We start from the raw sequence: 26,691 nt of genomic DNA, 5'->3' as shown, positions 1-26,691 counted from the left end.
TATCAAGTCAGGATTTCTGTGCGAAGAATCAATCATATAATTACTGAATTGAATAAACAGTACCCCCACGCCCAACCCCAAATCACATTATGCACATTTTGAACTGAGAGTGAACTGGAAAGGCATTGAAGGAACAGATCGCCCAAAAATAAATTCTGTCATCATTTACTCACCCTCACGTGGGACATTTTTCAGATCTTTTTGTCCCACATAGAAAGGAAAGTCATACAGGTGCGACATGAAGGTGACAGAATAATAATTTTTAGGTGAACTATACCTTTAAGAAAGAAGCTCTTTGTGAGGTGATGATGTTCTTTGAATGTACTTTGACAAAATGTCACAAAGATGACTTTTTTAGTTCACATTTAATAATAATTCTCGTAACGGCATAGGAAAATTGTGAACAATGGCACCTATCAACACCCTTACTTTGTAACACAGATAATGGGTACGTAGATACCGCAAATCATTATGCTTAAATCTGCCCAAGGGCTTTTTGTCAGAAATAAATTGACACTGTCACCTTTCTGATTAAATTCTGCCATAGGAAGAGCAGAGGAAGGTGATATTTCACAGAAGTATTCCGTTTCTCAATTCTCTCTGATTGCTGGAGGTGCTCTGTGGCTCTTCAAAAAACTTAAAACTTCACAAAGCTTGCAATTATGGTAGCCAACATTTCTGCCTAATGTTGATTGCCATTTAGCTGTGGCTTCTTCTTAAAGACAGGAGGGCTTTGATGTAGGGGCCATTCACAGATGTCTGATCACTCATAGCCCCTTCAGCTGTAATAAACACTTACCGATGCCGTCTTTCTATCAAGTCAAAGTGACCCAAGCACTTTTTCCGTCACGCTTCGCATGGACGAAAGGTCAGGAGACACTTAAGCTTTCACAACATTTCTGAGAGGCGTAATCAGATTTTGTGGGGCTCTGTATACGATTGCGATAATTTTGCGAGCAGATACGAATCTGCGAATCTGTGAATATACGTCGCTGTGGGTGTTTCTGGATTGACTGGAAAAAAATGGACAGACAAAAGCGGGAGCAGGAGACGGTGAAAAGTCTGCTGCCTCATTTACAGTCCTCTGGAAAATCGTTCGTCAGATGACATTTGTTCTGTTTCAAGCCTGAAAGCTTTAACTTTCCTTTCATGTCAATCCATGAAGAAAATGTTCTGTTGTTTCAAAAGGTAGGTCTGTCTCCCAGGATGCATTTCAAAAGGAACTCAGGTAAGCATGTCTAAGCACAGCAGAATCCTCTTCAAATGTGACAAAATGAAGGGTTCCTCAAATTTATTCCCGGTAAAGTACAAATAGTGAATCTGACACTTATAAGCCTGACAGTTATCCAGCACCCCTACGGAGTTAAAGAGCTCAGATTTGAAACATTCGAACAAAAGCATATAAAGCTAAATAAAATCTATTCCTGAAACTCATGGAAACCGCACTATGGGTCATAATAAACGCTGCATTTATTTTCCTTCCATAAAAATTAATATATGAGTTAAATATTTCTGCTGTGTATCCCCAGATTGAGATTTGAGCCACACAAATTGTCGTTTTGCCATTGTGGTGAATGTAATATCCTGAAATGCCATTTTTTGATTCAGTCAATTTAGTGCCCTCAGACACAAGCTGTTAATTTACTTGCCTAGGGTATCATTCTAAATGCAATATTCTTTGCTTTGCTGATTCTTGGATGTAGAGAGTCTGTAATATGAAGACCTCAGCAGGACTTTCAGATACTGCACAGACAAGTCTATAAAGATGCGCGGCAGACTCTTAATTTCTTATGTATAACAAACCTGTACGAGCTCAAGGTGACTTTTTATAATGGAATATGTTTGCATTAATGATTGCCTTTGGGATTTAAAACAATCCAACAGGCTCTTGTTTGAGTTCTGCCATAAATTTAAATAGATTTCAGACCACGGTTCATCTGCATTGTTAAAACAGTGTGAAATTCCGGTGAACAGTGTTTATAAAACGTAAAAAAGGAACCTTTTGCTTGTAGAAACTCCCCACATGGCTGTTTGGAATCAGACAATGCATATTCCTGTCTCATTTGGACAACTTTTCAGCATGTAACAATGTAAGACAATGAAACAATAGCGAGACATTGGTCTTATTTGGTTCTGTGAAATGATTGCAACGAGGACAGATTTTAGTCAAAACAATATGCATAATATGTTTAAATTAAAGTGTGAGGGGGAATTCATTAAGAAAGGATTATAGCCTTAAAAACATCTTTTATTTGCATGCTATTTGCATTGCTTGAGCACACAATTCACTTAAGAAATTATGTAAATCAGGTAATGGTAAAATTGGGGCTGTGTGCATGACGTGATCTGTACAGTGCTATTTGCACAATGCTGATATTATAAATGGATGCAAGGCCACAAGCAGAGTATAGTATGTGGCATGTTAAAGGCGACATGAAAATAAATGTAATAAAAAATTATTTCCATTGGATACCACAGGGTCATAAATTATTCTGAAATCTTATGCTTTCTGATATTGCATTTTTCATAGAGTCACAGATCAACAAATTTATTTCAGTAATAACACCACAATGATTAAACCATAGGCAGATCCGGCACATTCGCATCGTTTATATAGAAAGCATGTATTTGCGCTGAAAGTAATGCTTAAATATTCACTGCACATTGCTAAACAGCGCATATGCCTGTAGCACCTGGTTAAAATAGACTGCAGGTGGACTGTGAACAAGACACTGGGTTTTGCACTGTGCACTACATTTCATTCCTCTAACACGTTCAGAACACTCTTCAGGGACCAAATGAGGACAAACAGCTTTTGTGTAAATAATTCATACTACTCAGGTAACTGTAAATGCATTGCTGATTGCACAAACAAAGTTTCTGTTGACTCTATGGAAATCTTATGATAACAAAGTTTAATTTTCATCATGGTGTTGTTGAAAAAAGGGATTGTTTCACCTCTAAAGTGTTACTGGTTAAACAACATTCAGGACTGTTGTAAATATGCACACATCAACTGAATGCTATTAATGTACCAAGTCTCCATGCTTCACTTGTGCCTAACAACAGCCCTTAACAGTGGTAAAATCGCTTTAGAACACAGCCTCGCTCTGCTTATTGCTTCATTCCATTTCATACACTACATGAAAGAAAACTAATATTTGCTTGATATGAATGTTTTTCATTCAATGGAGTTACATTCAATAATATTACATTAAAATGAACATTTTATTGAGCTGGGGAAATCAGGATGGCCTATTATGAGATGACAGGAGCAGCAAAGCGAGAAATATTACATTTGGAACGATTCTCTGGCTAGGTAAATGACCAGCATGTCTCTTAGGGCAGCTGTTTGGCTGAATCACAAAATGCCATTTCTAAACATTGCACTCACCACAACTCAATCGAAAACACTTGTTTAAATCAGATCTACTGAGAAAGATCCATACTGCGAATTGTCTCAATGGCTCTTTTACAACCTGGAGATGTTAATTCTACAAACACTGACAATTTTTTATTTGTCTGTTAGGTTGCCAAGTTTTACTTTCAGCCAAATTGCACAGTATGTGAGTCAGTGCTATCTGTCTGTAATATCATTTGCAATGTATATATAATTTTTTTTTTTTTTTAGAATTTATGCAACATCAGTGAATGCTAAAAACAGCTGTTCTTCCTCTATCTAGGAGCATATAGTGCAGGTAATGATCTTCAGTCTCAGCGTCATCTTAAACTTTGCTCTGTCAGCCATTGCTGATGCTTGTTAGACTCGCAGAAATGAAAGGTTTACAGGATTTAAGGGATAAAGCACTCTGCTCTGGAATAAATGCAGTTTGCATAACATGCACAAGCTTATGAGAAAAAAAAGTATAAAAAGTTAAATATATTATTAAATTCATAACATCATGGCATACTAAACGGAGAAGAAGCTATAATAATTAAAAAGTTGAAATTAGCTTAAAATGTCATTAAAGACAAAATTTAAATTTACATTTTACAAATTGTACATTTTTTAGTAGCCAATATTTCAACATAATTATAACATAAAAGGTTTTTCAAATTATAACTATCAATATGACTATTTTATGACATAAAAAGTTGAAATAATACAATAAAAGATATTTTTATTACAGTATTTTATGTCGTAATTAAGATTTTTTTAATCCTGTAATTATGACTTAGTATGTCATAATGACCTTTAAATGAACTTTAAAAAAATCCTTATTTTTTTTCTTTCTTGGCAGAAACAGATTTCCTTAAAATTATTATACCATTCTACTTTCTCATTGGCATAAATCAATATATGGTTTAATACAGGTCCAATAAAATGTTTGTCATGAGCGGTCAGTTTAGATATTAATTTTCAAAAATATGCTGTTACAGTTATGGTGTATATGGTTACACACAAACCAATGTCTGTTATAATAACAATACTCAAAGCATTTGTGGAGTATATGAAATGTATACAGTACACAGGAAGATAAAGAAAGAAGTCGTTGCCAGTCATCCTACCTTGCCTTTATCCCTCATTGAACCCTTGCCGAGGATGGACATCTTTGCTCCCGTTTCCTCTTGTAATCTTTTCATGGAATTGCCCCTGGGCCCCAGCAGTTTCCCAACAAAATTAAACTGTAATAGAGGAGAGAAAAGGCAATACGGTTGGTCTCTCACACTGCCTGCTTCCTAGACAGCTGCCTCAGTTACCTCACAGCCAATAAAACACATTCAAAAGTAAGTTGGTTTTTCTCATCATGCACAAAACTACAGTGAGAGAATGAAAAATTCTTTTTGGGTTCAAAATTAAATCTGTGGCAGTCGTCGATCACTTTTAAGTTCGCATTTTTTTTAGAAGCGATCAAAAAAGATGTGAAAGTCTACACCTGTTTCTGCAGGGCACTGCAGCCACTCATGTGTCTAATCGATGTTTGGGGTCAGTGGCCGGGCTCCGCTGCTTTCAGAGATATTATAACATGTACCAAATGCCAAAAGGGATCTTCAAAGCGATCCAGAAGTCCATGCTTGAATGAGGCATAACATAATGAGTTCATTTCCAATGGGGATTCAAGTAATACTAGCCAGATGATGAGCTATCCAGCAACTGCCCTGGGGCAGCAACTAACATTTCAGTCAAACAGCAGATCAGCGGTCATTGAGAACACTTGGCCTTCAGTTTTTTCACCCGCTCTCTCTGATAGTTTACTCACATCTGTGCATCAACTGTATCTTCAGTGGATTTCTGAGTTTTACACATTGCAATCGGATTTGGGCTGCTGAGGGTTGTTTAATACTCATGATAACAACAAATCTTAAATAGTCAATAAATGCTGCCATCGTAAGAAAAAGTGCTTTTGTATAAAATGGTGCATCAGATTCCCTTTCCATCACTGTCTGCTCATATTCAGTGTTCATCGCTTTCTCTGATGCATTGCCACAATCTCCTCTCTAAATTCTCTCTGAATATGTAATATGTTTTTGAGAAACTATTTTGTATGTTTTTTTACACAGGACAATAAAATAATGTGACCTTTTGAATGTTCATAAGACTAAACACACTTTTGCGATTTTTAAATTGGCACATTAAAAAAAAAAAGAAAAAGCTAAAATAATGTCTTTGTGTGCATGGATGTTGAAGTGGGGATGAATTTTAAAAGAAGTCTTCTGTTTGAACTGTAAAACTAATTTTTGAACTAATTTTACTGTGCAAACAGAAAACAGTCTTGACGTTCACCCAAAAATGAAAATCCTCTCATTAATTATTTACCCTCATGTTGTTCCAAGCTTATAAGACCTTCATCTTCGAAACACAAATGAAGATATTTTTTGATGAATTCTGAAAGCTTAGACCCTGCATAGACAGAAATACAACTAAAATGTTCAAGGCCCAGAAAGATAGCAAGGACATTGCGAATATAGTCCATGTGACATCAGTGGCTCAATCTTAATGTTTATAGTATATATTATATGCTCATAACATTATAAATGTATATACATACAGTCTTTGTGAACACATTTCTGAAGATTTCAAAAGAGAGGGATATATATGTGTGTGTGTGTGTATGTATATATATATATATATATATATATATATATATATATATATATATATATATATATACACATATATATATATATATGTGTGTGTGTGTGTGTGTGTGTGTGTATATAACACAAATAAAACCTTCTGTCTGGAACACACTTGTACAGTCTGACATTGCATAATTTTAGAGATATGGCTGTTTACTACAGTATTTGTATTTTCCAGCCCAGTGAGCCAGACATTACTCAGGGAAGTGAATTCGTCCTTCAAATGTTTGCAAAGGTTAGCTGATATGTGGCGGTCAGAATGAAACAGTTGGCGTTAACACATGTTGACATACCCTGCCTAGCACATGGCTGGAAACTCCTCAACACATGCTCTTCCCAGTCAGGCTGTGGATGCAGCTGTAGGGAACTTTAGCTGATGAAACGCAGAAGAACCGTCACCGAATTTGGCCGGAGCCACAAAGCAAATGCAAACAGTTTCAAGTGAAAGGGTGAGGTGTGGGTAGGGCAGTATATTTAGCAACACTGCAGCACTGCGCCAAAGTGCCATGACCAGCTCTCTCGGAGCGGGTGAGCTGGAGGTGTGCCGCTTGCATCCCCTCTGATGGGGTGTGTATGACAGGAATACTCTGCAGCTGGCTGGGTGCCTCGGAGCAGATGGTTGCCTCAGCTACAGTGTGAAGATGCTCACTGGGCGGCTGCAGTGGAGTGGCCTGTTTTCATTAAGCTAATGAATGTCTGGAGCCACTCTCCTGCTCCACGGTGGGCAATTTAGGCTTTATTAGGGGGCACAGTTCAGTGCTGGAGGAGGTTTGAAGCTATGCAAGCTGTCCCTCACAGTCCCCAGCAGAGGCAGGCCGCAGAATGATGGGCATTATGCAGCACTGACAGGCTGAGGATGATAAACCTGACAACCGGAGGCATAAGTGTCAAACCGCATCGGCTTATTATGAGCAAATGGGACTTCTAAGAAAGCGCGCATAGTGTGTTGTTGTGATGGAGAGTAGATCACTAACTCACACTTCTGGAGCCTGGATCAGTGTGTATTTCTGAAAATATTGCCAAAAAAGCATTCGCCGTAGTGTTTATTGATAACTAAAAAGCTCGGATGGCTATTCAGTGTGCTGTCATGCAGAATCACTTATTTTTGGAGCCCGCAGTGACTTCAGTGTGTGTGTGTGTGTGTGTGTGTGTGTGTGTGTGTGTGTGTGGCTGGCTGAACAAATGACTTTTCACACATGAGTCCCTTTGACAGGGACCTTCACCTGCGCTCAGCGCTCTCTCATGTGCATTACATTGATTTCTCTGTCAAACTCTTTTCAGAAGTCATTCAAGCCACTCAGACCACTAAGCTCTTGATCAGTTTCATATTGGCACGATCACCAGACACATTTTCCTATCATCACATACTGACAGTCATCCTATTAGGGGAGAATTCTTTCACTTATTTAGCCAGCAAGAAACAAATACAAGGACTAATATTTCATTACTTTAGAAAAGCTAAGGAGAAATTGGATATTTTGGGCTGGGCTTAAAGTAATAGTTTACCCAAAAATGAAAATTACCTCATAATTTACTCAGCCAGAGTTATATATGTCTTTCAGTTAAAAAAAAAAAAAAAAGATCCTGGCCATTATTTTGAAGCTCAGTAAATCTGATAAATCTGCAAGTACTGCGACATAAAACTAACCTATATATATCTGTGAGATCTTTAAGTGTCTCTAACGTAACATGGAGTTTCAATAATTCTGTAACTTAAAAATGGGTCATATACCAAATATGGCTAAGAATCCCTGCACTAACACCAGCTTTACTTGTTAATTTAAACTTCCTCTAAAAGAGTCTTAAGAGTTTAAAATCTGTCTCATACTCTCTAATGCATTGTGTACTTAATTCTGAATTTAATTTTGTGGTGCACAAAGAGTGCCCCTCTAGAACATTTCTCTTCTGCCCAATCTCAACAGATTTGATGCAAATTGCTCCTCCGTACTTATCTAAGTCTTTGACTACTTCATTTTTATTCTGCACTCTAAAAAGTGCATATTCGTATCTGCCGTAAAAAAAAAAAAAAAAAAAAAAAAAAAACAATATACCAATCTATTTTTGGTGCATCTCATCACATCATCAAAAAATTGGAACATTAGATCTTGAGGGACACAGGCACAATTTCAACCTGCTGCCAGTTTACAATGACTGAATATGATCTACACATAAAGCTAAAGAGATATTAAGCACAAGGCTCATGCTACCTTGTGTTATTTACAGATTTCAGGGTGCCAATTAAACCTGCCATTATAAACTCTGCAGAAATAACTACAACAGCTACAGTCTGCGTCTTATGCTGTATAAATGACTATGATGTCTAGGGCCAATAAACTTCTAAATATCCTCAAGGCTGTTTCAGCAAAAATGGCACAAAACTCCTCAGGCTTCACAACAGAATGTGCTGCCAGCCAAAGTTGGCGAAGGGAACACTTAACATAACCATTAGTGCAGTTAGGCTGTTTGCCTCTGTTTGAGTTGGAGGTTGAAACATAGCACCCTCGCCATAAGCTGTGAAACCAGATAAGATCCGCAGATGGGGTTAGATGGCTACTGCCAGTGGAGCCAGCTGTGCTGCTAGGGAGGCCTAGCACTGGCTGATAGCAGGATTATTGCTGGAGACCAGGACTGGGAGAGATGTAATAATGGCCAGGAGAAATGGCTTGGCCGCAGTCAACGGACATGGGCATTAGCAGAGAATGGTTTAAACAGTGGCAGTGCACTATGGTGTTAAATAGAGGCGGGAGTCAAAGGGCCAGTGCTGGCTTTTAGTGGAGGCTAATGAGCTAGCAGAAAGAGGGAGAGCTTTGATACGGGCCAATGTTCACCTTAACATGAAAAAAAATCAAAGGGCTTTTGCATGACTAATAAAATGTTTATTTAAATGCCTATAATAAATACACTAACTGCACTGTATCAAATAATTTTATCTCAGACAAATACTGTCCAATTAAAAAACCCTACATCACATGGTATGAAAATCTTATTTATTCAGCTTTTTAAGATAATTTTGATATATATATATATATATATATATATATATATATATATATATATATATATATATATATATATAAATTATCTTAAAAAGCTGAATAAATAAGATTTTATAAATAAATAATATATATATATATATATATATATATATATATATATATATATATATATATATATAAACAAGCAATAAAGCATAGCATCATTTTTACATTTATATAATCTATAGAGTATATATATAGAGTATATTTATTGTCGAAATGCATTAAATGACAAAATAAGATGCACATAAATATTACGCAAAACCAAGCACGTATGATATGAGACTAAAAACGCATGTTCCAACATTCTGAACATTGTGTTCAGTGCAGCTCTAGAAAAGGTAACAGCCTGAGGAAAAGTTGATGATGGATCCCCTGCATTACAGAACCCATATTGAGCTCTGACACTCTGGGGCTGACAGCACAGATGCAGGGTAAACAAACAGCGCATTAAGACCATCTCAGAGTCAGGAGGCTGACAGGTTAAAAGACTGCTACCCATACAGATGAGAGACATCCACTTTCTTCCCCAGACTACATTTCCCATGTCACTTTGGTGTCTGCTCTTAAAACGAAATGCTGTCCTGGAAAGGTCAAAAAGCTGGAAAGGCGCACATTTACAAGTTTTCCAAGAGCAAAAATATTTGTTTGCTAAAGATTATGGCAGCAGCATCACAAACGAATGGCTTTCTGCTGGCTGCTTAGTGAGTGTGTTATCCCACGGGGTGCTGGTCATTTGAAACATACTGGGATAAACCTTATAAACCGATTAGGAAAGAAGCCATATTCCCATAGGCTCAGTGTTTCTTTCCATGACTTTCTGTCTCTTCAAATCTTGAACCAACAACTGCGCACCGCGAGAACACCACATTATCTGAGCTCATGTTTGCAAATATATAAATAACCTTGCTCAAAACAAATAAAAGGTGCCCCAGCAGGCTTTTAATTCATTAGGAAGATACAACTTTCTCACTATTGTTGATTTTTTCTTTTTATTTTTCCCTACTGTGTAGTGTTCGATCCTGAATCTGTTCAGCTGCTTATCTATGTTAAACACCTTTGACAAGGTTGGTCGGCCTTTGGGACTAGGGAATTCTTTAACAAGACAACAATTGGATTATCTTTGTGTGCAGAGCTTGCCTACACCTCCATGTAAAGGTCATATAACTGGAGACAGATAAGCCACAATCTATGGGGACAACAACCACCGGCGTTACTATTCAACGGATTAGTTGTGTTTTCAGAACTATAAATGCAAACCTTGTGGTAGATCTGTTTGCGTCTTTTCTTGTTGCTGGTTTTTAACGAAAGGTTTAGGTAAAGCTGGGTTTTATTATTGCGATTAAACAGCATTGTGAATTCTCAGTGCTACACTGCAATGGTTTTAGGAATATCTTCAAGATCTTTGGGCAAAAATTCTAAAACGCTTAAAAAATATGTTCCCATGCATTCATCTCTGGCATGCCTGACTTTTTAAAAAAGAAAAGCTATTTAGCAATGACAATAATGTAAAATTGTAATGTTGAAGCCTCGAAACCAATCATTAAAATGCAGTGGTTGGCTCTAATTTTAAATGCAGTTTTTTGTTAAAAAAACATGGCCAGGAAATGTGTTTATGGCTGGTACATTTTCTTAAGTCACCAGCCATTGGCAGATCTGGTAAGAGGTTATTAGGCTCTGCTTTGCAAATGTAGAAATTAAGACAAAAGTATGGATGGATAGACAAACAGATAAATAGACATACAGATAACCACGCTAACCACATTTCTACCTTCAAAGACATGGGTTTGAAATAGTGTAGCACAACAGTCAGAAAACGGGTTGAAAATATGGGCGATGCAGCTACCGCCTCGATCCAGTTGCTGATGATGCAAGTTTTTTTTTGCAGCACTAGCATGTGCTACTGGACATGTGTTTGTCAATTTAATGTTCAGCCCAATGGAATCAGGTGAATGATAGCATATACTCCGCACCATTTTGAGTCATCAGCGTACACCGCACCAAAACAAGCTTAGAGTCTACTACGCCTCTAATGAGTCTCAGCACAAACAGATGTACCCATAGGACATTTGCTAAGTCTTAATTAGAATCCTCTGACAAATCAGACACCAGGGCGGTCGGGCTACTTTGTAAACCTGTGCCAACACAATGAATTACACTACAATGTAAAGCAAGACATCCCAAATGTAACCTTTGATAGATTGCCCAAATCCATCTCTTAAATCTAAATACAATGGTTTCCATGGCGACCATGTATTTGACTTTATTAGATAGTGATTCGGGTAGCCCATTCATCTCTTGGCCTTCCTTTTGGTCTATATGTGTATGACATTCTCTTGATTTCTATCAGTTCTCACGGATATCTGAGATCTGTGTCACCTGAGACTATATTTCACTGCAAACCACTGACTGAGCTTCTCTGCAAGTTATGGTAAATCAAACACTTAGATGCATATGGATAACAGACAGTGGTGAAAAAATGAAAGCGGTGTGCTGTTTTGTGATGTCACAATGAAATATATACAGATCTACGGAAGAAGACTTCCAAAGGTAATACGAGCCAGGATAAAAATATCCGGTGATTCAACATTTGGTGGACACCGTCCAAAACACATCAACTAAGCATATTTGCTGAGTTTTTTCGATGCAGTAGCAGAAACTGGATTCCCAACAAGATGTAGGGGAGACCGGAAGCAATTTAACAAACTAAATGTTCTCAATGACGTGGGATGACACTTATTCAGAAGATGCTCAGTAAACGTCTCTCTCTAAAAGTCTGTAAAACTGAACAATAAGTGTGTGTGTGTGTGTGTGTGTGTATATATATATCATGTTTTTTTAAGCTTTTTGAGTTATGGGGGTCCCTAAATGATTCACCTACACATTGTAAAAGCTATGTCATACCCATATCATTACATAAAATTGTTTCCTCCTCATAAACCTCATAATGTAGGGAATACCAGATACACATACTTCCTAAAATAAATTCAATTGATATATTATATAGTTTTAATTTTTCCTTTAGAAGTCTGTTAATGGCACTGTACATTTTGTTATTTTCATATATTTAGTGGTCTGTGAATTATTAAGGAAAATGTTACCACTGTCCCTGGTTTACCATACTTAATCCAGTATGTTTTAATCAGTCTGCAAAATCATGCTAAATAAATAAATAATCATGATAAAGCTAAGTTGTATAGGTCGATTTGAGTCATAAATTCATAAGCTCATAAAACAAAAAATAAACAGCATTCTTAAAAAATAATTCTTCCCCTGTCTTCCGTAAACCTTGCCAGTTCAACACAGAGGTGCCGCTGAACTTAATATTCAAAGAATAAAATACTTCAAACAATGCCTGCTGTCAATGTCACTGTAAATACATTTCATTTTTCATTTCACATTTCATTTCAAATAAAGAAAGTGCTCTGCAATCATTTCAACGTAAAATTAATGTATATTGAACACATGCATTATAACGCAGCATTGATGTGCAATTAATATCTTGTCAGGAAAAACAAAGATATTCTAAGCAATGGGGTAATGCAAGAAAAGTCTCAGTCTGAGATAATGCAGAGGAATAAAGATTCAGAACAAGGAATCCATGTCAAGGTCAACATATACATTAAAACAAATAGTCAAAAGATACATAACAAACTGCCTTTGAAGGTCCACAAAGGCCTATTCTTTCATTATGCAAATACATAAACTAAAGTTAGCCTAATTTAATGAGAGGATCAAAGAAACCAAGACCGACTCCGGCTCAGTTATTCTGAGATGCTCTTCCTTGGAGACAGTCTCATCAAGCATGATTAGACAAAACTCTGAGACAGCGCTGTCGTCACACACGGATTAATTAACCGCACATAGATAAATCCTGGGGATTTGTAACAGAGAACATAACATGAAGTCTAGACTCTGTAAGCTATTATCTGTTATGGTCCACAAGTTCATTGATCAACCGATGTTGAGGTATAGTGGTTTCTAAGCATTAAACTAACCTTTTTATTTATTTATTCAATTATTTTTTTGGCCTTGCCTTGTCTACAACAGAAAAATGGCTTGTAAATGCAGCAAAACATATAGATGCTCTACATCAAGGACCACGACAGGTAAAAGAATATAGCATGGATACCTGTTAAATAGACTTAGTTTTGTCCAAATAAATTGCCAGATTATGTGTAAAATACGCATTTTAAATTATTAGTGCAATTAGTGACCTAAATGACTCCAAAGGTAATAGAAAAGTTTAATTATGAGAATTGAGTATGAAATTGAGCATGAATTTCAAACAATGCCGATGATCATAATTAATATGGTAGCAATATACTGTGCATCGTTAGGTTTTTTTATCCTCTCTCACTGAGACTCTTCACCCTAAAACCTGCTTCAGTCTGAATTTACAGAAAGAAAAGCCAGTATTCCCATAACCGTCCATAAGGCACCACAAATCATTTGTCTTGTCTCAAGTCAATAATTACCTGAGATGCTAAAATAACTTGCACACATTGGCTCTATTTTGTGCAGTCATGTTTTGCAACAAAACAATTTCTTGCACCTCAAAAACATAACTCTTCAAAACAAAACCACATATTTGGGGGGGAAATATAACCGCCAAAAAGGAAAAGCAAACAAAATCTCTGAAAATTACATAATCTACACTTAAAGTGAATCCATCCGATGACACTGGACTATTGGCTATTTCTCACGTTCCAGGAATATCACAAGAGAACAATTTCCATAACTACAAAGCAGCTATGCAAGATCCTGAGGAAAGGAGGATTTGGGAAAACAAAAATCCATTGTTACAACTCGAACAAGACATGTAAAATCTAAACCTAAGGCGTGTTCTTTGTACTCTCTTTTTCGACAGCACAAATCTACTAAACCCATCAAACAGTCTGCACATTTTAGTACTCCAGGGATTCATTTCCTAAAGCAGAAACAGTAAAAAATGAGGGAGCATATGAGAAGCTCAGAAGCTTTATGGATCCGTCTGCGTGATGCTCGTGGGCTTTTTTTCTACTCATTTTCAAAGCGTCATTTTTAAAGCAGCACAATGCTGAATAAAAGATTGCAGCGTGCACCAAACGTGATAACATTGACAGTAGTAGTCTGGAATAAATAACCAGTTACCTATATATATATATATATATATATATATATATATATATATATATATATATATATATATATATATATATATACAAAAAGTTTTTAGCTTGCATCACAACATTCTTCTAAAATAAATCACTGACAAAAACATGATGTGGGATATTGTTTAACATTATGTTGAATCAAACCAGTCAGTTCTGGCTCTCTAAATACTTAATCTCTATAATCAAACTATCATCAGGAATCAAATATAAGCACTCAGTGCCAAATACTCTATACATAACTAGTTTTTACAGCACATTTAAAGACTGCAGCTGTTATTTCTGAATAAAAGCGATCAACATAACAAACGCAAGACCTACAAAGTCAAAGTCCCACGGGAAGATCAAGCAACCAACAGACAATGTCATGATACAAAACTGACCGCGTTGTTAAGTAAAATAGTTTTATGTCTCTGTTAGTGCTCAGAAGCTGAAATCTCCTAACAGATGCGTGAGAGGCCAGCTGGTAAAAACAAGAATAATTTCCTGATTACGAAATGAGGCAGAATAATGTTTGAACAGGTAGAAACAGATGTGGCGTGCCTGTTACTCTGAAAGAGCCAGGAGCCTTTTCAGCTAGGACAGAAATATAAGGTGTAAATAACAGCAGATCTGCAGTGCAGCACAAATCAGACTCTGACACCATCTAGTTTGCTCCTGCCAGATACAGAACATATTAAGTCATTACCACGAGCACAGCGATCCCATAAAACTGATGAACTGCTTTTGATCCTCTCTGATCTCCACATGACTATAGCATTGATTCGACCGGCACGTCATCGCTCCTTTGTATGTTTCATGGCGTCTCACCTTAGGATACTGCTGCACCGGGATCAGCACGCGCTCAGACAGTTTGATGTTTTTGTTGCTGATGATATCCAAGTATTTCTTCACCTCGCCATCTTTTCTCAACTCGTCTCCTTCGAACTTTTCGATCTCTGAATGAAAGATACAAAAAAAAACGCTCGGGTCAAACAACGTCACGATTTCCATCTCCGCAATATGAGGCTTTCAGATCGTTTCAGCTTCCCGTGGCACGTTTATTAACAACAATTAAATAAATACTCTGCGTCGAACGTAACTTGTCGGCGTAAGCCTGCTAAGCCCTTATTCGCATGACAAACACAAATTGAAAAGCTGCTGCGCAAAACTGTAATATTTTGTGCTTGAGGAATTTTATGGTGCTTTTGAGAATTGAGCCGGAGACTTAGCAGCCACACAACATTAAAGAGGCTTGAAATGAAGCTGTCACCTGGGTTCCTCCAGGGATCCCCTTCTGTCGCTGCTAAATTAATGCTCAGCAGAATTGAGAATTATGAACCTGTGCTAGTCGTGTAATACACGGAGCGGGGAAGGAAGGGAAGGGAAGTCAGCAGGTGAAGGGAGGCCATTATTTTTCACCTCGGCTCTGGTGAGACTCTCAGCTGCTTAGACCGGCAGAAAACCACATTTTCTCACTTTCACTTCTACACTGAATGTAGCGAGGAGGAGCAGCTTGGATTTCATCCCGATTTCTTTTAGTCTTTAGTTTTTAGACCTGTAGACCCAAAGCGTGTTTGTTTTAATGATAGCTTAGTGCGGTGGTCTTTGTGAATACAACACAGCTTGTCTGCTGCCGTTTTGCGTTTAAAAAGAAACTTTCTCTCTGTATAGATCTTCTGTAATGATCGTATCTGTTTTTCTAAATAAACGGCTTATTGTCTATTATTAACGCTTTGCAATAAACAGTTAAAAAAGCAATTATTTGATGGTTATGATATAATCTGCTGTAATTAAGCGCAATATCAGAGGTTAAAATCAGTGAAAATGAATAAATAATGAAAGTTATTTTTGCAGTTGATTTTTAGAGGATATATGAAGTTCCCGTCAAATTCACAAAGATATCCTATCAGAGAAAACAAAGGTGTAGTTCAGTACATTAATAATGAACAAGTCTCACCAATATTGAACACCAAAAGGTAGGTCTATACTAAAAAAAAAATCCCATAATTTTTAAAAGTATTATCGTAGTTCTTCACTAAAAACAACAGAAAGAAAATATAAAAAATATCTCAGTTTAAATCTTGATTTTTATTTTTAGCCTTTTAATTATTTAATATTTTTTATTATTGATTTAAATACTTCAGGTCCACTTGGAAGCTTGCTGAGGCCCTCTAGTGGGCCCCGGCCCCCTGAGTGATAACCACTGCTTTAGACCTAACAAAGCTGTTTTTGCTTGAAAACCTTTCTAGCTCTAACAGCCTTATAGTTGTTGAGAGTGGAGACGCCGGCTGAGGCGAAGCATGAACTGGAGAGTTTCAGAGGTCTTGCTTCATCGTGTGCCCTTCAGCATGACACTTACTCTCAGGTGGCTGCAAGCGACTAATAGCAAAGCATCTGCAAAATGACAACAGCACGAAAAGGTGAAATTTCTATCAGAGAAGTAAACAACGACACGATCTGCGTAAAAGTCACCTGATCGCGATGTTAAAGTTTTGTTTTATTTTTAACCTTTTTTGCACAGGGGATGCTGTTCTTCTTGTCGCCTTACCCTTTCCTCTGAAAGGTATGAAAGAAATCAAACCAGGCTGAAAATCTGGAAAGGGAGACAGTAAGGCACACTAAAACTGATTCTATGAACAGCGCCCACATACATCCTGAATTAATATTAATGAATTAATAAACTTCAAAGCTGCCATTATTCCTTTGACTTTTTGCAACTGCCAGTGAACAAAAACAAACACATCTGACATGGAAAAAAACACAAGAGAGCTGTAAAACCTCTGTGTCTTCGGATTTCATTGATTTTGGATGCTCCAAAACACAATGAAAGCCATCTCTTGAGTATGCGATGCATGCCTGACAACACTAACTAACAAAAGTCTCTGGGTGCTATTTAGGAGCTGATGATCTGAACTTATTGAGTGAGTAAAAGACCAAAAAGTCCATAAATGGGCTTTTAGTTGATACATATAACAATTTCAAGGGTGAGTGGCTCTGTGGAATGAGTATCGCAGCATAATAGGGAAGATCCAGGCTTAAATTCTGGGCTGGCTTCTTTTTCCGACATCTGTTGTTATGCCTTTGAATGAAACACTTCAGCCCAGCTTGTTTAAGGAGTGCTCTGTGTACGGTTACTGATGCATAAACAATCGATTAGTCATTCAAAGGTAAAAAAAAATAAATAAACATAAATTTATATATAATCAAGCATTTCAATTTAACTAACTGATATACAAAAAAAGCATTAAACTCTGATCATTTTGAAATTTCATCTTCTTGGCATTATAATAAGCAGAAAACTGGGCACATCACAGAATGTCAGATATATTCATCTAAAGGCTCTGTGAAGTTTCTCTATGGGTGTAGTTCACAAGATGATTCTAGATTGAATTCTATGATCCTTGTTCAGCACGAACCAATGGGGCACAATTTAAGGGACGCTGGATCTGTCCAAATAATAATGTTCACGATGACAAAAGAAAATCTGAAAAGACCTTTGGGCATAATCTGAGGCTGATCAAACTGGTGGATATGGTCTTTAATGATATTATTTGGAGCTTCGCAGTATTGTTCATTGATATACAATACATTTTATACCACTTGATTCACCTTTTCTAACAGTCCATCAAAAAGACATAACCGTACAGAACTTTGAAGACTCATAATCTCTCTTAAGATAACGTCCTGCCGGCTGGAAAATTAAACTTTTAGCTGAAAATGACATCGAGCTAAAAACATCAATAATAATCTTGATCAAGACCTGTGCAGCTTAGAAATTCTAAATCACACACATTGGGATAATACATCTATGAAAAAAACAAAGAATATCAGCCTTTGTTCTAGTGAAATAACATTTTCAGGTTATTCGTTACGATTCAGTTTTTTCACTCTCACTTTGTGTTCACTATTTCTTTGTAATCTGAAACATAATCAGTGCAAAATTGGACTGCACTCTCCTGACACACTCATACACACATATATAAAGGTAGGTGTAGGTTTAAAATGATTAAATACAGGTAAGGGTGATGACTCAGGATATGGCAACTGGCAAAAGTGAGAGATGAAAATTAGTTTGAGCTAATTGTGCATTGCTCAAAGCAGCCTTGTGTTTCTGCCTCAGCGATATTACGAATCACGGGTAATAATCACAGTACCCTTCCTATTAAGAAAAGTCAACTCTGCAGGAATAGTAGCTTTGTAATCCACCAGAACACAAATTAACAGAGAGCTGAGGCAATCTCAGCTGCCAAGGCCCTCTGCGATTGTACTTTCCAATTTTATAACATAAATACCACTTTGAAGGATATGCTTGATCTATAAAAAAACCCAATTTGGACACTTTAAATCCAAAAGAACACAGACAAAGGATTTAATACAAACTTTTTTTTTTTGGCAGCACTTATGCTACGTCAGCTTGTGAATTGTTGTACCCCGAGGAAAAATGTTTTAATCTGCTTTACAACCTTTTTTGTCTACTCATACTACTTCAGCGAGCAGTGACCACCTTTAGCGATTTTAGACAAAGGTTTATGTTCTGGTTCCATTTGTATTATAATTCTTGCATAGATTTGTAGGAATCAGACATTCTGTTTAATCTGTTTTAAAACTTGTCTGTCTCTGTAGTGAAAGGCATTTTTGTATCTAATAGGTGCTATACTTCCTATATGACCAGAGAAAATGGACAAAAATGTGTTCTCTTTCGCCAAAAAAGAACTTCAAATTTAAATAAAGAAAGAGATCTGGGGGCATAAAGAAAGAGTACGCATTGTTCATTTACATATAAATGGTCAAAATATGATACAATTCTGCAGTCAATGAGAAACATGCACAGAGACACATACACACACCCAATATCCACAAATATTGTTATTTTTGAAAGAAACAAATGCACACCCGCCTGTAATATTGAGCAATTTAAAATGTTATACTTTATTATATGTTTGTGTCACTTTACAACATCATGATTGTACAATAGGCTTCATAATTTTTGTTTCAGATGAGTTTGAGAAACTCATTTCAGTTCTGAATATTAATATATTTCCATCTTCTGCCTATCTCAACAAATATTGCTCAAGTCATTACTATTAGAAACCTCTTCTCTTTTCATTTCCGTCCCCATCATACATCACCTTTCATCGTCCATCACCCTAATTTACATTACTTAATTAACCTTAGTGGCCCAGCGGGAATGTAGAGGTTTTTTATTGTTAAGTCAGAGGTAATATTTGCACACGGTGCTTCTTAAGACACTGAACCATTAAAACAGTAATCCTCTACACTAAAAAATGTATGACCTTCAAAAAGATGCTTTAACGTCAAATACACTGACATAAAGCCTTCATACCCCTGCAACAAATGTGTGGTAATAGTTGAACAACAATTCAGGGTGAATGAAAATTATTTTTCCTGGATGTTTCTTAAGGAGGAAGAAAAGTTAAAAATGTTTAAAAAACACAGTAAAGAACATCTTGCATCTTGCTTCTTAATTACAATGAAAGTGAGCCTGGTGTGTGCTGCATCACTCCTCTGTGAACTTCTGATAAGTGGGAAAGAAGACTCTCAGGTCTAAAGCCTAGCTGGTGGACAGATGTCAGCACAGTTGGCTCTTGCACCTTTCAGAGGGTGCCATTTTAAAATTAGAGTGACGCTAAACGTATCAGGACGGTATATTTATCACAAAGTGGTTTTTAAATGTAATTATCATTTAATTCGTTTCTTTTAAATATCAGAGATAGTGAAGAGACCAGTTTACACAAGAATTTAAAATACCCAGCAGGTAGCAGATCTGTTTCCTTAAAAAAAAAAAAAAAAAGAAGTCTTATGTATGATTTTGCAATATTTATGAAGAACTACTTTGTGCTCACCAAGGCATTTATTTGTTCAAAAATAATTCTTAATTTGCAATTTCTGCAGCCTTTACTCCAGCCTAATATACTAATTTGGTTCTCAAGAAACACATATTTCTATTATAACCGTTGAAAACTGTTGCTGTACAATAGTTTCGAAAAACATAATTTTCAGGATTCATTGATAAAAATAATAAACAGCATTTATTTATCTTTTGTAACATTAGAATTTTCTTTAGTGTCGCTTTCAAAAAACTGAAAATCTCAAACTTGTTTATTAAAAATACATATACGCCCATATTACAGCCTGCACTTGGACTGTATTCATTCAGCTATTGACAGCTCACTAAAAGTAACACAGAGACAAAAATACAAAAATGCTTAAAATCATTCTGACATGCTTTTTAGCAAATCTCTTTTCTCCATTACATTTTAAATGGCTCCCCCAATCATAAGAAGATTCCTTAATTGAACTTTAGCCGGGGGGCTCGTATTATGCATGAATAAGGAACTGAGAGTGTGGCTGTCATGCATTAAAAGGACGATATGATTTCTGCTCCAGCTTTGCTCGGTCTCCTTTCACACGATGCTACAGATGAGCCCAGAGAAGAGCAAAGGGACAGAGAGATAGCTAGCTTTTAGATCCCACACATTTGCTTCACCTGTCTGACGCATATTAAAAAATGAAATTTCACACTCAATTCAGGATCCATCTTGTTCTTTAGCCAAAATGCACATTAACATCTGCCATATGTATAATGTTGGTGGAAATTATTCTAGGAGCACAAGGACAAGCCTGTTCGAATTTGCTGTCAGCCACCCTCCGTTCTCCCCGAAGAGTGGTATTACATCCAAGTCACCAAACACACGCTTGCAAGAGAGTGCTACTCACTGCCTCTCACAGCAAGTGTATGGCCATCCCATTTTTAGAAGGTGTTGCTGTAACAGCAAGAAGAAAAGGAACCTGCCATCCAGCCAGAGAAACAAAGACACATGGGATTTCTTTGTTCCAGCTGGAGTTTCAGGAACAATCTATGCAGTGCGGTGCACTGTGTATCTCATAGCAAACACAAATGGCCCGCGCCAGCTATGCTACTGAGAAAACCAAACAACATGGAGAGGATTAAAAGAAATGCTACATTTTAAGATAATAACTCCCTGTCTCATGGCTTAAACGTACCTTGGTGCAATTTTTAGCGAGACACAAAATACATACCAATAAGTATATATCACTGCAGTTTCCAAAAGAATTGAACACTGGAGGCAAAAAAACTCGGACACCTTTTATTCCTTTTAACACCAATTTACAGAGTTTCGATTAATAAAGCGGAGTTTTCGCACAATTACTTGAAGAATATAATGTTATATAATATTAATATGCTGGGATATTTGAAAACTTTTGCTAGTGAACATTAGCAACACACATGTTTATGGGTTTCATAGACATTGGTTTGTTCGATAGACGTTCTTGAGAGGCAGAAGCTCTTGTTCAAATCTCTTGTTCAAAGGTTTTAAAGGACAGTTAAAATCTGTGTAAAAGGAAGTTGAAATGGCACAGTTACATCAACCAATGTGTTTTTATATACATTTTGCATTTGTTAACGCTACAGGTTAGGTTTAGATTGGATTTGGTGTAGGTGCATATTTCCAACTTGACAGAGCAATAACCTTTAGCAACAGTCCATGGATATTTCAATTCTGAACCGCTGCAACACATACCAATATTAACGTAATAAAAATAGGGTTCACATATTGAAGCTGTGTTGTAGCGCCACTCTTAAGACTTTTCTCTTTAAAACTGCAGCAAAACGTGCAGTAAGTCACGTAACGGTTTGCACAAAAACTGCACAGAAGAAATGAATCAACTGGTAAAAAATGTAAGAAAATTCAACATCTTCAGACATTATTTCTTCTACCAATCGTAAACCGCACAGGATTGTGGGATATTATCTGCATGTGCACTGCTTCGAAATCCAACTTGGATACAGGCACAATTATGCGAATGCTAAATTCAGATGTTCTTTGATGCCTTTCTACCTAAATATATTGCCTACGAAGGCATCGTTTTTCATTTTTCACAGCCATTAACTCATGGAAGGCAACATGCTAAAGATTCATGAAGCCGGGGACAAATATACATTTGGCTTTGAGTCATTTGTTCCATCAGTAATAAGCCGAATATGGAAGGAACTAATTGTCACACTTCTAGTAGCTCCCAGCTAAACCAGGTCTTCCCGTGGCCTCCAAAACATAAAAGAGACCTGGCACGTCCCATATCATTAGAACGGGGTATCAAGCCATCTATCAATTTCAGTTGTGGAACAACATCAACATATTTATCAAAATATTAAGGTAGCTGGCATTAACCTATTAGCCTGCACATGATTACTCTGTGATAGAGAGCTGTGGCTTGATACGTTTTCAAATGGGAAGCTGTTAGGAACAGCTGATCCTATCAACATACCCATTTTAAATAGCTCACACTCTACATACTAATGTCCGAAGGATTGCGGTAGTTGGTCCATCAAAGTCTGTGACTATGCAATCTGCAGGTCAAATTTATACCGCAGAAGAACTAAATCAAGTTAAAAGGCTGCTTATGAAAATGGAGACATATCATTAAACATTCATCCATCTTGAGACGCGTTCTGTGGCCTAATGATTTCGTTTTGTCAGGACAAGGTTACTGCTAGATCACATATTTGATCAACTGCATTCATTAGCACTAATTTAAGACATCTGGAAGCATATGACCTGCGTAGAATCTGAAAGATGTGTGTATTAAACCTTAGACATAACAAAAAAAATCCTTGACCTTGACATTTTGCGCGTACCGTGTTTAAAGCAATGGACTACGAGTCTCTCAGAAGCAACTAATGGTTTACAAACCGTTGTTCAGCAAGGTCCTATTAGCCCCTGCTGGAAAATGTTGTAACTACACTATCTGGTGATAAAAAGTCTTTTCCTCAATTGACGAACACTGAAGTGTATTCTCACAAAATGTACTAAACACCCAAATGTTTCATTTTATTATAGCAGTCTTATTAGCGGATGCTTTTTTGAGGGCTCTTAAAAGCATACTGTGCGCATCCTTGTTGCGTCAGCCGAGCAACTGCCATTGAGATGAACGGGAACACTGACATAAAGCTTTCTGCAGATATTACATCCTTGGTTAGAATAGTGAGGGGTGATTTATTACTAAAATATGACACTCATGCTGTTCTACATAATTAAGGTTGTAGTGGTAGAATTTTCCCATCAGGCACCGCAAACCTTGAGAGGTCATATATTACTGTTGTTTAAACCACAAATTAATCACTACAGTTAAGCGCGATTTAATAGACGTACTGTAAAAGCAAAATCAAATATTACTAAATTCTCTGACTAAAAAATGTTTTGTCTGCCACTTTTCATTCGAGACACTGTTTACCCCAAACATCTGTCCAGAAATGAATGACCAGCTTTTTTAATAATACAAGAGCATTTAGAATCAAATGCTTCGTTTTCATCTCAGTTCATCTGGGAGGAAACATTTCAGCAAAATCCTGCCTCATCTTTAACACCACCTTGTAATCTCCATTCCAAAAATTTGTTGCTAAGCAGATTTTTTTGCTGCCTTACTTTTTGTCCCTATGAGGCAAAGAAGGCTCATTTTAGAAAAAATAGACTCTAAAGTGGATGCAGTAGCAGTCTGTCCTTTTCTAAAGTAAGTAGTTTGCATCAAGTCACCTCTATAAAAGCAATTCAGCAATGTGCTTTACAAGATCAAAATGACAGACTGGAATGTGAAGCATCCTCTTTGTTCCCCCATGATGAACAGCTTATTCCAGGTTGGTGGTTCTCTGAAGTGGACTGTCACCTGAAAATCAAAGCATCTGGACGGAGAAGACAAATAAACTTTAAACAGTCTCTTTCAGCCAAACTTCCCCTGTCTTTTCTGAGACAAACCTGTTAACACATTTTGCTTACATCCAATACCGAAATGTAATATATAAAATATTGTCTTATATTAGGATGCTACCTATAAGGTGATGAAGATTTTTATATTTAGCAACTATATATATATGTGTCAATATATATATATATATATATATATATATATATATATATATATATATATATATATATATATAGATATAGATATACATAGATAGACACATACATTTTATAAAATGCAATTATGTAATATTAATACTTTTTATATTATTATTTCTTCAACATATATTGATCTTAAAATAGGAGTGTATGAAAACTAGTATATTTATTTTACGTTTACATTTGTGTATAAGTTCAATTGTATGTCATGATATTTCATGAACTTGAAAAAAAATGGAATTGTACAACTGATCTCTTGGAAAACAGCCAAACGTTGAGCAGCTTATCAAAAAGCATCTCGCTTTGTATGGCTCTGGAAAAAAAGAGAAAAGAACAAAAGAAAAACAAGATATATTATTCTCTGGCCTTTGCTCCACAAAAATATGTCATGATAAGTATCACTTTCACATTATGGCCTGCTCCACAAAAAATCTAAAAAAAATCTAAAAATGATTCACAGTGCACTGAAAGTGTGCGGAGGTCTAGACATTAGAGTTACGCAGCAGGCACGGACCATTAGAAACTCTGAGTGTGAGAGCATTTGATTTAAATTCCCCTAATATCCCAAAATAACTAAGCTGTGGGAGATGCCTTGCCTGAACTTAACAGTGTAGAGAGCATTTAAATCTAATATTACAGCGAAAAGAGAGAGTTTTAAATCTTTAAAAAGAGAGCAAAAGTGTTCAAATATCAAAGTGTTCCCTGAACATGGGCCAGGAGTCGTTTCCTATCCAGGTTTAAATCGGGTGTACTGTTCACTGGCCCTAAAGGTACACGCAGTACCAAGAGGCCTGACTATCATACGACATTTTGAAATAAATAAAATATGTGCTTGGGTAAATAAACACTGGCAGGGTACCAGTGGCTCAGCATGAAATTTAACGAACCACAAGGTTTGCTTTTTTAATTTTTTGCCACTATTGATACGTTCATCATAATGTGCTACCAAGGTGAGAGATGATTAAGTTTAACATTTTTATTTCTTTCATTATTTATGAATAAATGTAATATAAAACTAAAATGTGAACACGAAACGCAAACTTTTTTCTGCGTCTTGGGGGAAGCACTAAAGATGAAGTCTTTTAAGACAGTAGGTGTCTGCTTAGATTAAAAATGACCCACAGGAGAGTAAGTATGCTGCCACTAATTACCATTAATTCCAGTTCAATAAGCCTTTTTGTGCAAAGGCAAAATATTCAGACTGAATAATGGTAACATAAGCTATATGCAGACTTTCATAACCATAGCCAATTTAGTTTATTTGAAAGATAGCATACAAATGACTTATTATCCCTTTTGTGGAGAGCTGCGTTATCTTGATTAGGTTTTAAGATTATGACTAATTATTTTGGGGCACATAAGGAGGTTTTTACCAGACGCATTTGTTACCTACGGAAAAACCCTGGTAACAGCCTGTTTTAGGATCCAGTTCTTCAGAACCTGAATCATCAGCTCAGCCTTTTCAGATTTTCTGTTCTTTCAGATGGAATTACTGGCGTGTTTACTGCACGTAAAAACATTTTATATCTGTCGTGAGCTTGCGGGATGTTTTTTGTTTATTTGCTTCTAACCGCCACAATTAATACAACACACGAGCTGTATGCAACCAGAACATGTCTGTGAAACAAACCGAAGCAGCATAGTGACTTGTGTTTCAACGTAAATAAATGTGCATTATTCACAATTAAAAATATGTTTACCGTTTACAATTTCTTGATAACCTGGACCAGTTACAACTGTTGTCATTTAATTATATGCATGCTTATTCAACAGCACACACCCCACTGTGCTCCCCTGCACTTGAGATAATCTGAGCCAGTGTGAGTACTTTGTAATAGCCGTAATTGCCTCTTAATTACTCTGCTTACTATCTGATGAGTTGTCAAGGGCTGCTTTTATCTTATCCCAACTATAATAACTTCAGATCATATGTAATTCTACCATGTTAGGTTGTCCTTATGACCTCAAACAAATGAATAAGGCAATGAAATATTTAGGCTCTCTGTGCTGAACAATAAATCAATAGAAATATAGCAGCACGCATAGGATAATGCCTGTAAGCCATTCTTTCACACGGCTAAGTTCATACTGCAAACGTGGTTTTAGTCATCAAAGTTTTATTCAAATGAGTCATGTAGTCAAATATGACAAATAATAAGGATAATAATTCGTAGACAAAAGTAGGTAACCATAACAACAGAATGCTTCTGCCAGTTTCCCATTGCGATCAGATTTGGGCTGTGCACGAGGCAGGTGCATGGCTTGTGGCTATATGATAAATAACCTATATGGCAAAAAAAAAAACTAGTGTTTTCTTTGAAAAGTATTTTAGATAAGTGAGGTATTGCTGACTGTGCGATACTAAATCAATAAGTTCGCGAGACGAGCATAGAGAGCTTACGCAATGGCTTTCATATTTAACGGTTTTGCGTGTCTTTAGAAAAAGTGGAATTGCTTTTAAAGACCCGACTTCCCCTTAAGTTGTGATATAATCATGAA

At 36.6% G+C, this 26,691-nt stretch overlaps 1 protein-coding gene across 6 annotated transcripts in view; it reads right to left on the bottom strand.

The window, feature by feature from the left end:
- The window catches only part of khdrbs2 (KH domain containing, RNA binding, signal transduction associated 2), a 53,945-nt gene that overhangs the window by 26,491 nt on the left and 763 nt on the right, over nt 1-26,691 (bottom strand). For all 6 annotated transcript variants that reach the window (XM_043254909.1, XM_043254910.1, XM_043254907.1 and 3 more), the window contains exons 2-3: nt 15,080-15,207; nt 4,510-4,626 (exon numbers count right to left, since the gene is read on the bottom strand). In XM_043254909.1, the coding sequence (XP_043110844.1) occupies nt 4,510-4,626; nt 15,080-15,207 (245 nt within the window). The remainder of the gene's footprint in view (nt 1-4,509; nt 4,627-15,079; nt 15,208-26,691) is intronic.

The sequence above is a fragment of the Puntigrus tetrazona genome, chromosome 13 (assembly GCF_018831695.1).
Source record: "Puntigrus tetrazona isolate hp1 chromosome 13, ASM1883169v1, whole genome shotgun sequence".
Classification (NCBI taxonomy): Eukaryota; Metazoa; Chordata; class Actinopteri; order Cypriniformes; family Cyprinidae; genus Puntigrus; species Puntigrus tetrazona.
This window is presented reverse-complemented; position numbering and strand designations above follow the sequence as displayed.